At 41.9% G+C, this 12,077-nt stretch overlaps 1 protein-coding gene and 1 long non-coding RNA gene across 10 annotated transcripts in view; one reads left to right on the top strand and one right to left on the bottom strand.

The window, feature by feature from the left end:
- The window catches only part of sptan1 (spectrin alpha, non-erythrocytic 1), a 106,172-nt gene that overhangs the window by 63,457 nt on the left and 30,638 nt on the right, over positions 1 to 12,077 (top strand). For all 9 annotated transcript variants that reach the window (XM_037265766.1, XM_037265768.1, XM_037265770.1 and 6 more), the window contains 8 exons: positions 3,501 to 3,592; positions 4,625 to 4,769; positions 9,005 to 9,186; positions 9,980 to 10,079; positions 10,168 to 10,365; positions 10,474 to 10,620; positions 10,701 to 10,804; positions 11,669 to 11,831. In XM_037265766.1, the coding sequence (XP_037121661.1) occupies positions 3,501 to 3,592; positions 4,625 to 4,769; positions 9,005 to 9,186; positions 9,980 to 10,079; positions 10,168 to 10,365; positions 10,474 to 10,620; positions 10,701 to 10,804; positions 11,669 to 11,831 (1,131 nt within the window). The remainder of the gene's footprint in view (positions 1 to 3,500; positions 3,593 to 4,624; positions 4,770 to 9,004; positions 9,187 to 9,979; positions 10,080 to 10,167; positions 10,366 to 10,473; positions 10,621 to 10,700; positions 10,805 to 11,668; positions 11,832 to 12,077) is intronic.
- LOC119131444 overlaps positions 1,037 to 12,077 on the bottom strand; it is a 546,859-nt gene continuing 535,818 nt past the window's right edge. The window contains exon 3 of the long non-coding RNA XR_005099656.1: positions 1,037 to 1,388. This is a non-coding gene — a long non-coding RNA (uncharacterized LOC119131444). The remainder of the gene's footprint in view (positions 1,389 to 12,077) is intronic.

Genomic DNA, 12,077 nt, shown 5'->3' on the forward strand with positions numbered 1-12,077 from the left:
AAGCGATATGGAACTTGCCTGACTGCAAAATTGTTCAACCCTGATCTGGTTGCCAGCCAATCGCAGGGCACACAGAGACAACCATTCGCACTCGCACTCACACCTCGGGACAATTTGGAGTGCTCAATCGGCCTACAAATCATGTTTTTGGGATGTGGGAGGAAACCGGAGTGCCCGGAGAAAACCCACGCGGACACGGGGAGAACATGCAAACTCCACGCAGGGAGGTCCGGAGGTGGAATCGAACCCACACCCTCCTAACTGTGAGGCGGACGTGCTACCCAGTGTGTCACCGAGCCGACAGTAATCCCTCGTTTACCGCGGATAATTGGTTCCAAAAACCACCCGCAATAAGTGAAATCCGCGAAATAGGGTCACCCGCTCATCAAACCATTTAAGTGCAGTTTATTAGAACATTAAATAATTGTTTCAAACATGAAAATAATACATTAAAAGTATAAATAACATACAGAATAATTTGTATAAATATTGAAAATATAAATATACGTGTGTGCGTGTAACATGTTAACAAGAAGTACTGGGCAGGCTAACGAATTAGCGGAAAGTTGCTAATTCGCGATCGTGCTAACGCGAAAACGGACCTCTAAAGGAATGTAAACCAACATTTGGAGCAATTCTACATTGACCTAAAGCCGGGGTCGGCAACACAAAATGTTCAAAGAGCCCCCCCAAAATATACCTGTCTGGAGCCGCAAAATCTAAAAGCTTTTTATAAGGCAACATAGACTGTCAATACATCAGCTGTATACCTACTATTAAAATAATTAAGTGGGCTAAAAATACAAAGCAACAAAGCGACGCAAAACATCGCCCCTGGATAGCTAGCGGACTTTGTTGTGCAGCAGGAGATCGACATATTTGCTGTCAACTTCATCTAGCAATTCACGGAGCTGCCGGTGGTTTAATGCTTTTGCAATTATTTTGTTCACAATATGGATGACAAGGTTCATTACCTCCATACACTCCGGTGGCAATGTTTACGTACACAGCGCCTCTTGGTGCAATATGCAATGGAATGCAAGCAAATTCCGATCCAATGCTTTCTGTCGTAAAGTAACAAACTTTTGCGACCCTCTCATACTCGATGTGCCGTCTGTAGTGACTGAAATCAGGTGGCCAGTGTGTATCTCTGTCATTTAAACACTGTAGCACAGCCTCGCAGATGTCCTTCCCCCCGTATTTGGTCTTTTAGTGGAATAAATTTCTTCTTGCGGCCCATTAGAGTTCACGTACCTGCATAGCAGACCTGCCTTTTCGATATCGGTCACGTCACACGACTCATCACAGGCAATTGAGAAAGCTGGAGCTGAATTGATGTCCTTGATTTGCTGATCGGTGATATTGTTTGCCATTCAAATGACCATTTCCTTCACTGTTTTTGCGGAGAGAGGCATGTCTTTAATTTCCGAATGATCTCGGTTTGGTTTTTGAAGTCCGAAAATAGGCACTCTGATATTTTAACGACGGAATCCTTCATGTACTCGCCATTGGTGAATGGTTTTCCGCGCTTTATTATCTCCTGGGCTGCAACAAAACTTGCAGCAGTAGTAGAGTTTGGAGATGCAATCCACTTCTTGAAACAGTTTTTTAGTTCCTCAAATTGCACCTTTCCTCTCAGTTCCAACTGGGTGATCGGCAGCAAATTTAGCATCCTTTAGCTGAAAATGTCGCTCCAATTTGCTCTTCTTGTGATTTGACAACTTCTCATTGCAAATCAAACATGCAGGCAATCCTTCGGCATTGGCAATGAAAGCAAATGGCTCACTCCGGTCTTTCTTAAATCCTCTGTTCTCATCAGCAATCTTTCTCTTTTTGCCTTTTGTATCCATGGCCCGTCACTCACACACCTGTTTGTTTACAACTCGCCTGTGCTGTCTCGCTTACTATGACGCAATTTTGCGCCATTCTGAAATTCAGTAGTTTTAATATATTTACAACTACATACATTTTCTACAGCATAAGAATGTTTGTGTCATGATTACCATCTAAAAACCATATTTAAAAAAACAAAACAAAACAAAAAACAACATCTTTTTCCATTTTCACGCATTTTTGCAAGACCTCCAGGGAGCCGCTAGGGGTGTGCTAAAGAGCCGCATGCGGCTCTGGAGCCGCGGGTAGCCGACCCCTGTCCTAAAGGTTAGACATATGTGATCGTTCATTTCTCTTTTTAGGAGACCCACTTACATCGTCAATGTCTGCTGTATCACTGTAACATGTATATACACGAACGTGAAACAAGAAGTGGTATCGCCTGGAAACGGCCTTCAAAATAAAGCACCCTACCTCAAATCAAAGCACTACTGAATAACATAACATGGAGAATTCTTAACACATACTGTAAATATGTTTTTAGAACAGCATTTATTATTATAATTTTTTTATACAAGGTACAAGTAAATATGTTTTTAGAAGTCTTTTATTATTATAACAATTTTTATCTTAATAGGTACAAGTGTACACACTGCAAATTGTGTGGGCACTCCCTGCCTTCTGCTGGCGTGTGGGCAACTTTCGTGCCATAATTCCCCAAATTAGAAGTTTTATTTTGAATTTTAATTTTTTTTTAATTTGGAAAAAAAATCCGCGATGTAGTGAAACTGCAATAAACCAACCGCGATATCTATATATATATATATTCCTCTCTCCCTCCCTCTCTGACTCTATCTCGCAAGATAGCTATCTACTTATTTATGTTCATTGACTCATGCTGTGGTTTTAGAGCGTATATTTTTTATTTTGATCATTATTATGATTATGCTGCTGTTAACTGTGATAACTATCTGGGATATGGAATTCTCATTGATTTTCATCCCTATTTTACTGCCCAGAGTGATTCACCCTCGTGCAAACATTTATCCCTCTACCTCTCCTTCTAATAGGTTAAATAGAAATATGTTCCATCTCAAGTGAGTATTATTCAGAAAAATAGCAGTTAAAAATCAATGGTTCTTAACCTTATTGGAGATACCGAACTCCACCGGTTTCATATGCGCATTCACCGAACCCCTCTTTAGTGAAAAAAATATTTTTTGCAAATTCAAGACATCAATGTTTATTACTGGTGCACTAAATGAGCCATGCATGAACATCACCTTGTTCAAAGAATATAACCAACACAATGCATGAACTCAAAACAAATTACATACCTGCAAATCTGTGTGATTTCTGCTGTTGCCTTTGCAAGACCAGTTCAGATATGTGTCGTGAACAATTTACAGAATAAATCACGTGTGTTCGGACCTTCGCAGTGGAGGCTCTGCTGAACCCTGAGACCGACTCACCGAACCCCTATGGTTCGATCGACCCCAGGTTAAGAACCATTGCTCTTAATGTTACTGCTTAATTCTTCAAGTCTAAAGGTTTTGAAGAAAATGTTATTCTCTCCCACCTGATACGGCTAAATCCTGCATCTGATGCACCAATTTGCCAGGAAGGATTTGTAAGTGGTTCATAATTTTATTCATTTGAAATTACAGGAATTGAATAACCAGTGGAAATCACTACAGCAGTTGGCTGAAGAAAGGAGCAACGTGTTGGGTAGTGCCCATGAAGTGCAGCGATTCCACAGGTGAGAACTGTGATTTTGATCGAGATATTGCATATGAATTTGTTGATTAAAGAGTATAATTTCCTATTTAGACACGATGATGAACATAGACTTTGACCTTTGCTATTTACTACCGGTATATTATTCTAACCAGTATAAAAGTGGATCTGGGAAAAAGTACTTCAAATTATTCTCTAAATTATTAGCATTTTATTTATCATCATTCTTTTCTATTTACCCATCAATCTCCATTTACCAGCTCAGTGGCCTTGTGGTACGAGTGTCCGCCCTGAGACTGGGAGGTCGTGGGTTCGATCCCCGGCCGAGTCATACCAAAAGACTCTAAAATGGAACCCGATGCCTCCCTGCTTGACACTCCGCATTAAGGGTTGGATTGGGGATGCTGTGAGGAGCTGCGCCGCACAGTCATTATTAGCAATGTATAGCTTCTACTATGGAAGCTCGTCTGAGGACGACCTAACTAATCAATCTCTCTGCATGACTTGTATGTTTGCCTCTTATGTGGGTAGGGTGCGAAATTGACTATTATTATTATTGAATTACTATTTTATTATTATTTTATTAGGCCTTCACCTTCACACTTGTTATTCTACACCATTAACTTTATTCTTCTATTTTATTCCTTGTACTTTTTTTACGTGCTACTACTTCTACATACTTCAATCGATTCGCCCCATTCCAATTTCAACATATTCCAAATATTCACGCGAGGGGCTCTTGCATATTTTCTTCATTCCAAAAATGTTCCATTTTCGCTAAATTTTCCCTAACCCTAACCCATTCAACATTTCACATTTACATCGTTCCCATTTGAAATTCACATCATTCATTCTGTAGCATTCCCCAAGTATTTATTCAGCTTCTTCGCCTTCACACGCAATTTCTCCAGAAATTGCAAATTCTAGTTTGTTTTTAATTTGCACCTTAGATACAAATGAGTCTACAAGTCTTCATTTATTGAACAGATCAATATCTTAGCGGTTACACTATTGATGAGATGCTTTGTAATGTCTTGTATTGGTTTTTCCACAGAGATGCTGATGAAACTAAAGAATGGATTGAGGAAAAAAAACAGGCTCTCAACACAGACAACTACGGTCACGATTTGGCGAGTGTTCAAGCTTTGCAGCGCAAGCATGAAGGCTTTGAGAGAGACCTGGCAGCCTTGGGTGACAAGGTTAGTTTGTCATTAAGAATATTTTAACCATTTTGTAAAGAAAATTGTCCCATTCAGTAAGAAATTCATAGACTTTTTCCAAATCTGTCAAGTATATATGTAAAATCGCCATCAGATTTATGACACATGACCGCACGGCATTTTTCCTCGCACGGAACAAAAGTGCGTGTGAGTATGTTCGTGAATCAGACTTAATTGTAAATGATTCCTCATGACTTTGATTCTGGTATTTTCCAAACGTGGCGCCTCACCACATCAAACAGTGATTGATTGTGGGTGATCCTCAAAGAATGCTCCATTTTGGGTCGGTCCTAGAGTTGGAAGCGAGCTGTTTTGTACAATTGTTGACACTTATTGACTGTCGTGACGTGACGCAAGAAAGCAAAAAAGTCCATTTCCGTGTGCTCACCCCCATGGTTACGTCAAACGCATTAGTTTGGCACAAATTAGCACATTCAGTACCTGCGTGAATTTGCATTGATTTAACAGCACATGTAATCACATTGTAAAAATAGTTAAATTCATGTTCAATTTGACCCAAGGGTATCTGTTTAATGCATCAATATTATTTGGGATTATTTAATCTATATATTGAACATGCAACGATTAATCGATTTACTGACCAGTAATCGTTTATCAAATTAATCAGTAGTTGTGAATTTTTGGGTTTCCTCCGGGCACTCCGGTTTCCTCACACATCCCAAAAACATGCTTGATAGGCCGATTGAGCACTCCAAATTGCCCCTAGGTGTGAGTGTGAGTGCGAGTGCGGATGGTTGTTCGTCTCTGTGCCCTGCGATCGGCTGGGAACCGGTTCAGGGTGTCCCCCGCCTACTGCCCAATGATCGCTGGGATGGGCTCCAGCACGCCCAGGGCATGTCAGCGGAATTGAGGAGGTCTTCGAAGTATTCTCCCCACCGACTCACGACGTCCCGAGTCGAGGTCAGCAGCACGCCATCTCCACTGTAAACGTTGTTGATGGTGCACTGCTTCCCCCTCCTGAGACGCCGGATGGTGGACCAGAATTTCCTCAAAGCTGTCCGGAGGTCATTCTCCATGGCCTCACCCAACTCCTCCCACGCCCAGGGGGGGGCGGGGCGGTGACCTGCGTCTGGGCGAGGGAAAACAAAGTCCATTTATTGTACACATCATAAGGGGTTCTTGTGAGCCGTACTTTGTCTGGCCCCTCACCTAGGACCCTTTTGCCATGGGTGACCCTGCCAGAGGCATGAAGCCCCAGACAACATGGCTCCTAGGATCATTAGGACACGCAAACCCCTCCACCACGATAAGGTGACAACTCACGGAGGAAAAGGGTGGAATGCCTTCTGAGATCCTGCCCCAAGTGGAGGAGTTCAAGTATCTTGGGGTCTTATTCACGAACGAAGGCAGGATGGAGCCTGCGATCGACAGGCGGATCGGTGCAGCTGTAATGCAGACTCTGTACCGATCCATCGTGGTGAAGAGAGAGCTGAGCCAACAGGCAAAGCTCTCAATTTACCGTTTTTTTCCATGTATAATGCGCAAAATTTAACTAATTTATTGTCCTAAAATCTGGGGTGCGCATTATACATGGGTACAATTTTTTTAAATTTCTTATTTTTTTTTTTTTTTTTTTTGTGAAGAAAATCATGGTACAACAATTTTTGAAGAAAATCTTGTCACGGATGGTTCTTTACAACGTCACTTTCCTCTCTTTTCATTTTAACCTAACTGATCGCGGTGGTGCCTTTCTGGGCAGTCGGAGAAATCAACGCCAACAAAAAAAATACATCCAGCCTAGTTAAGAAATCACCAGAAAGATCACCATGACAATTGTGAATAATAAATAAATAATTATTATATATATTATATATATTATTATTATAATAATAAATAATTGTGATAAATAACTGGAACATCACTCAAATATTGGTGATCCCGTTGAGAGTCTCACATATTTCTTCGCTATCGAGTTTGCTACTGCATGCGCAGTGATACTGACCGGCAGAATAACATCCGGTTGTTCCCAAAGATGATCTTTTTTCTGAAATAATTTTACGTTTACGGACTTAAGTAACCCGGCCGGGTCATACCAAAGACTATAAAAATGGGACCCATTGCCTCCCTGCTTGGCACTCAGCATTAAGGGTTGGAATTGGGGGGTTAGATCACCAAATGATTCCCGAGCGCGGCGCCGCTGCTGCTCACTGCTCCCCTCTCCCCGAGGGGATGGATCAAAATCACATGGGGATGGGTCAAATGCAGAGGACAAATTTCACCACACCCAGACGCGTGTGTGACAACCATTGGGACTTTAAAAAAAAAAAAAAAAGAAAAAAAAAAAAAAGTCAAAATTTGGGTGCGTATTATACATGGGTACAGGCTTTTTTCCAGCATCGACATGCCATTTTTAGGGTGCGTATTATACATGGGGGCGCATTATACATGGAAAAAAACGGTACCTGTTGGTCTACGCTCCTACCCTCACATCACCCTCGCATGCACACCCTAGGGCAATTTGGAGTGCTACCAAGCAATGTTCCCTCTAAGCTGCGCGCGTGCGCAATCGCGCACTGCCCGCACGTTCTCAGCGCACAAGAAATCTATCCAGCGCATAAACATCACCCCCCCCCCGAAGCGAAGCGAACAGGCAGCGTTGGACGCCCCATTAGCACCCCCCCCCCAAGCGAAACGAACACGCAGCGTTGTACGTCCCATTAGCACCCCCCCCCCCCCCCCCGAAGCGAAACTAACACGCAGCGTTGGACGTCCCATTATCACTGGTGCGACTTATACTCCGGTGCGACTTGTACTCCGAAAATTACGGTATATCTACAATATACAGACCTTCCATTTCAGCTAACTGCAGAGCTTGTCGGACATTTAAAGGACACATATCATGGGAAATTGACTTTACTGCTTTAAAACAATTTTCTTGTATATTTGGAGTCTCCAGGAGTGTAGAGAAGTGTAATATATCCCTCCAGGTGCTGTAGAGATAATTTTGATTGTTTTGGGTGGCTATTTTACTCTATTCAAATTTCTCTGTTTTCTATTACGTATTTTTATCTATTACATCACATCACTGTCTCTCTGATGAACTCACACAACTCATAGAGTCTCAGAGACATCACTAGGCAATAACATCCTACTCTTGCCACTTAAAATGTTGTTAGTAACCTGAATGTTGTTCGTCACTTAAATGTTGTACAGAGGCTGAGATCAACCGGAGTCAAATTCCTTGTTTGGCATGCACAAACTTGGCCAATAAAGCTGATTCTGATTCTGATCCGTTGGGGCGGTACAAAACAAACAAGGTAATGGGTGTTGCCAAACGGAAATCCGGGTAATAAACATAGCGCTGGGGTGTCAAACTCCTTTCCTCGCGGGCCGAATCCCGACATGTTTTCTAAGTTTCCCTCGTTAAATACACCTGATTCAAATGATCAGTTCATCCTCACGTTCTGCAGGAGCCTGATCAATTGAATCAGGTGTGTTTAACGAGGGAAACTCGGAAAACATGTAGGGATTCGGCCCCCGAGGACTGGAGTTTCGACACCCCTGAATGGCGGATTCGCGAATCCGCCATGTTCATTACGAATCCGCCATGTTCATTACGAATCCGCCATGTTTATTACTCTGAGAGACTTTTGTAGTCCAAACAACTCAAGGATGTCAAAGTGGCAAGATCAAAATGTTCCGTTGTTGGATGCATCGATCCATATAAATCATTGCATCATCCCCCAACATCAAAGAAGTGCCTGGTCAAATTTAGTTTTTCAAGCAGTGTTCCCGGGCGGTTCGGTGGCACACTAGTTAGCACGTCCGCCTCACAGTTAGGAGGGTGCCGGTTCAATTCCACCTCCGACCCTCCCTGTGTGAAGTTTGCATGTTCTCCTTCTGCCCACATGGGTTTTCTGCGGGCACTCCGGTTTCCTTCCACATCCCAAAAACATGTTTGGTAGGCCAATTGAGCACTCCAAATTGCCCAAAGGTGTGAGTGCGAGTGCGGATGGTTGTTCGTCTCTGTGTGCCCTGTGATCGGCTGGCAACCGGTTCAGGGCTAGGGTCGCCTACTGCCCGATGACTGCTGGGATAGGCTCCAGCATGCCCGCGACCCCCGTGGGGACAAGCGGTATAGAAAATGGTCTGTATGGAGAATGGTCTGTTGTCTTCTATATGGACTTAGCAATGCAGCCTTTCCACAGTCAGTGTGAATTAGGCGAAAGGCTCTTCCTTCTTTTATTTCACAGGTGAACTCCCTTGGAGAGACAGCGCAACGTCTAATACAGTCCCACCCAGAAGCAGTGGATGACATTCAGGAGAAGTGTACTGAGCTCAACACTGCCTGGAGCAGCCTAGTGGGACGCGCTGACCAGCGAAAAGACAAACTTGGAAATTCACATGATCTGCAACGCTTTTTATCTGATTTCAGGTGAGAAGAGCATTTTCTTTGTGTGTAATCGAAGTCTTTTGTGTTTTACTTTATCTATATTGATGAACTCCAGCTTAAAAAAAAAAAAAAAAAAAAAAAAAAAATCGCAAACATAACACTCAAAAAGCAAAACAAACAAACCTTTCAACATACAAATCGGAGCCTTGTGATTTTAAAGTGTCTACTTAGGAACCAATTTACGGCTTTTTTTTCTGCTCCGTCTCTGAGCTCTGCCATGATCGTGTACATCTGCTTGTGTGAGTTGCATACCAGATTTAGAGACTTGTACACGTGCAATGTCTATTAGGGTTGACGTCTGCGGGTCAGTTCGTCGGATGATTGGGCGACGAGCCCTTGTCCGACCACATTCTTGTTGGTCGAGCAATCAATGATGTCAGTTTTGACTTTGGATTAAAACACTATGCGTGCGGAAGGGGCAGAAAGGCTGTAAAATCAGTTATCATTTAAAATATGATTGAACAAATCTGATGTTTTTTTTCTTAAGTATAAGAATCAAAAACTCAGAAATTAGATCATTCACACCCCCGTTTTTTACTTCACAATTTTGAACTCTGGAATCGACAGGAAAAGAGCAGTGTTACCAAAATTTTGACTTCGATACTATACCTGCATAAAGTACCTCAATATCTCTACCAAAACGGTACATCAACAAAACTTTAAAAATCAGCAAAAGTTGCAGGAATAAAACTGACAGTCTTTTGAGTTGATGGAAATTTGACCTTGTTCTTGAAGTGATAATTTTCTGAAGTTCTATTGCACTCTTTATATACAGAGACCTCATGTCCTGGATTAATGGTATCCGTGGACTTGTTTCTTCTGAGGAGTTAGCCAAGGATGTGACTGGAGCTGAAGCTCTTCTTGAAAGGCATCAGGTGAATTAAACGTGATTGATTTTGTAAAGATTTCTTGAACGTAAAATGTTCCTTATTTTTGTCCCTTTGCTTCTCTTTATTTCTCCAGGAACATCGCACGGAGATAGATGCTCGTATTGGTACTTTCCAGGGCTTTGAGCAATTTGGACAGCAGCTGCTAGTGCAAGGCCATTATGCAAGTCCCGAGATCAAACAAAGACTCGAGGCTTTAGACTTGGAACGAGCTGACCTGGAAAAGGCCTGGGTACAGCGTCGCATGATGCTGGACCAGTGCCTGGAGTTCCAGGTAAATGTTGAAAAAAGATTGCTTGTTTATAAAACAAACACTTCTGTCACCACTACCGGCAGTTTAGTCTACATCATTTATTGACGATTTTCTGCATTTGACTTGCAGCTCTTTAGCAGGGACTGTGAACAGGCTGAGAACTGGATGGCAGCTCGTGAAGCCTTCCTTGCAAGCGATGACAAGGGAGACTCCCTTGATAGTGTTGAGGCACTAATCAAAAAGCATGAAGACTTTGATAAAGCTATTAATGTGCAGGTGAACTTTCACACACATTTTGTAACCTTTGTCAATGATTGTCTTTTGTCCTGTAAATCTGAAATTGTCTGGATCCACAGGAAGAGAAAATTGCTGCTCTGCAATCGTTTGCCAATCAACTAATTGGAGCTGACCATTATGCCAAACCTGAGATCTTCATTCGACGCAATGAAGTTCTTGACAGGTTGTACACCTTTAAAAAAAAAAAGATACTGCTACTTCTACTACTACTACTACCACTACCACTACTACCACTACTACTAATATATTGAATTTATATTGCGCTTTTCTACAGTATACTTAAAGCACTCAAGTAGATGCATTACTTGTACGCTCAAACATTCAAACTCTGGTCCTGGTAAACATGACTAGCCACAGCTACAGCTCGGATATGATTTCAGATCAGAAAAAAAAATCAATGTAAATAGATGTTACTTTGTAAACATGTTTCCCATTACATAAAAAGAAAAATCAACTTAGAATACCAATTATGGCTGTCTAGGTTTTGGGAACACAACTCAAAGCCGAAGTCTGCTTTATTGTCAATTTCTTCACATGCCAAGACACACAAAGAAATCGAAATAACGTTCCCACTATCCCACGGTGACAAAACATAGTACACAATATACATACAAGTAAACAACACAAAAAAAATAAGAACAAGAAGGCACAAACAATGAATAAATAAGAGTGATGAATAAATAATAAATAAACAAATAACACAATAAATAAGTTACTCTAAGTGCATTATAAGGAAGGCTGTCTTATTTTTTATCTGGACAGTGATTGATAAAGACCTCAAAGTACATTTAAGGTTCATCCTCTTCCTTTAGAATAAAGAGTTGACTTGCAAACTAGCCTATGTCTACAGCATTGAGAGAAAATAAGAAAAGACAGCAAAGAATCAGACGTTGGACTGCTTGCTGTTGCCATAATTGCCAGCCAGACACTCGTTGCTTGTAGCTAGCAGCCAGCAGCGCCGTGTGAAAGCACAAGACAAACTAAAAAAAAAACAATTCCTAACTCTAAAGAACTGATACTTTGAAAGGTGGCGTCGACTGAAGACCCAGATGATCGAAAAGCGTTCAAAGCTAGGTGAATCCCAAACCCTGCAGCAGTTCAGCCGAGATGTGGATGAAATAGAAGCTTGGATCAGTGAGAAACTGCAAACTGCGACTGACGAATCCTATAAGGACCCTACCAACATTCAGGTAAATTTTTAACCCCCCTACTGACACCATTTACTTAATTGGTTATCAAATACAGTGAGATTTGAAAATATTCACAGTGTTTCACTTTATCCATGTTATGTTACAGCCTCATTCCAAAATAGCAAAATTACCCCTCCCCTCAAAGTTCTACGCACACCACCCAATGCTCACCTAGAGCAGTGGTCCCCAACCTTTTTTGCTCCACGGACCGGCTACGCGTCAGAAATATTTTTGCGGACCGGCCTT

The sequence above is a fragment of the Syngnathus acus genome, chromosome 12 (genome assembly GCF_901709675.1).
Source record: "Syngnathus acus chromosome 12, fSynAcu1.2, whole genome shotgun sequence".
Taxonomy (NCBI): Eukaryota; Metazoa; Chordata; class Actinopteri; order Syngnathiformes; family Syngnathidae; genus Syngnathus; species Syngnathus acus.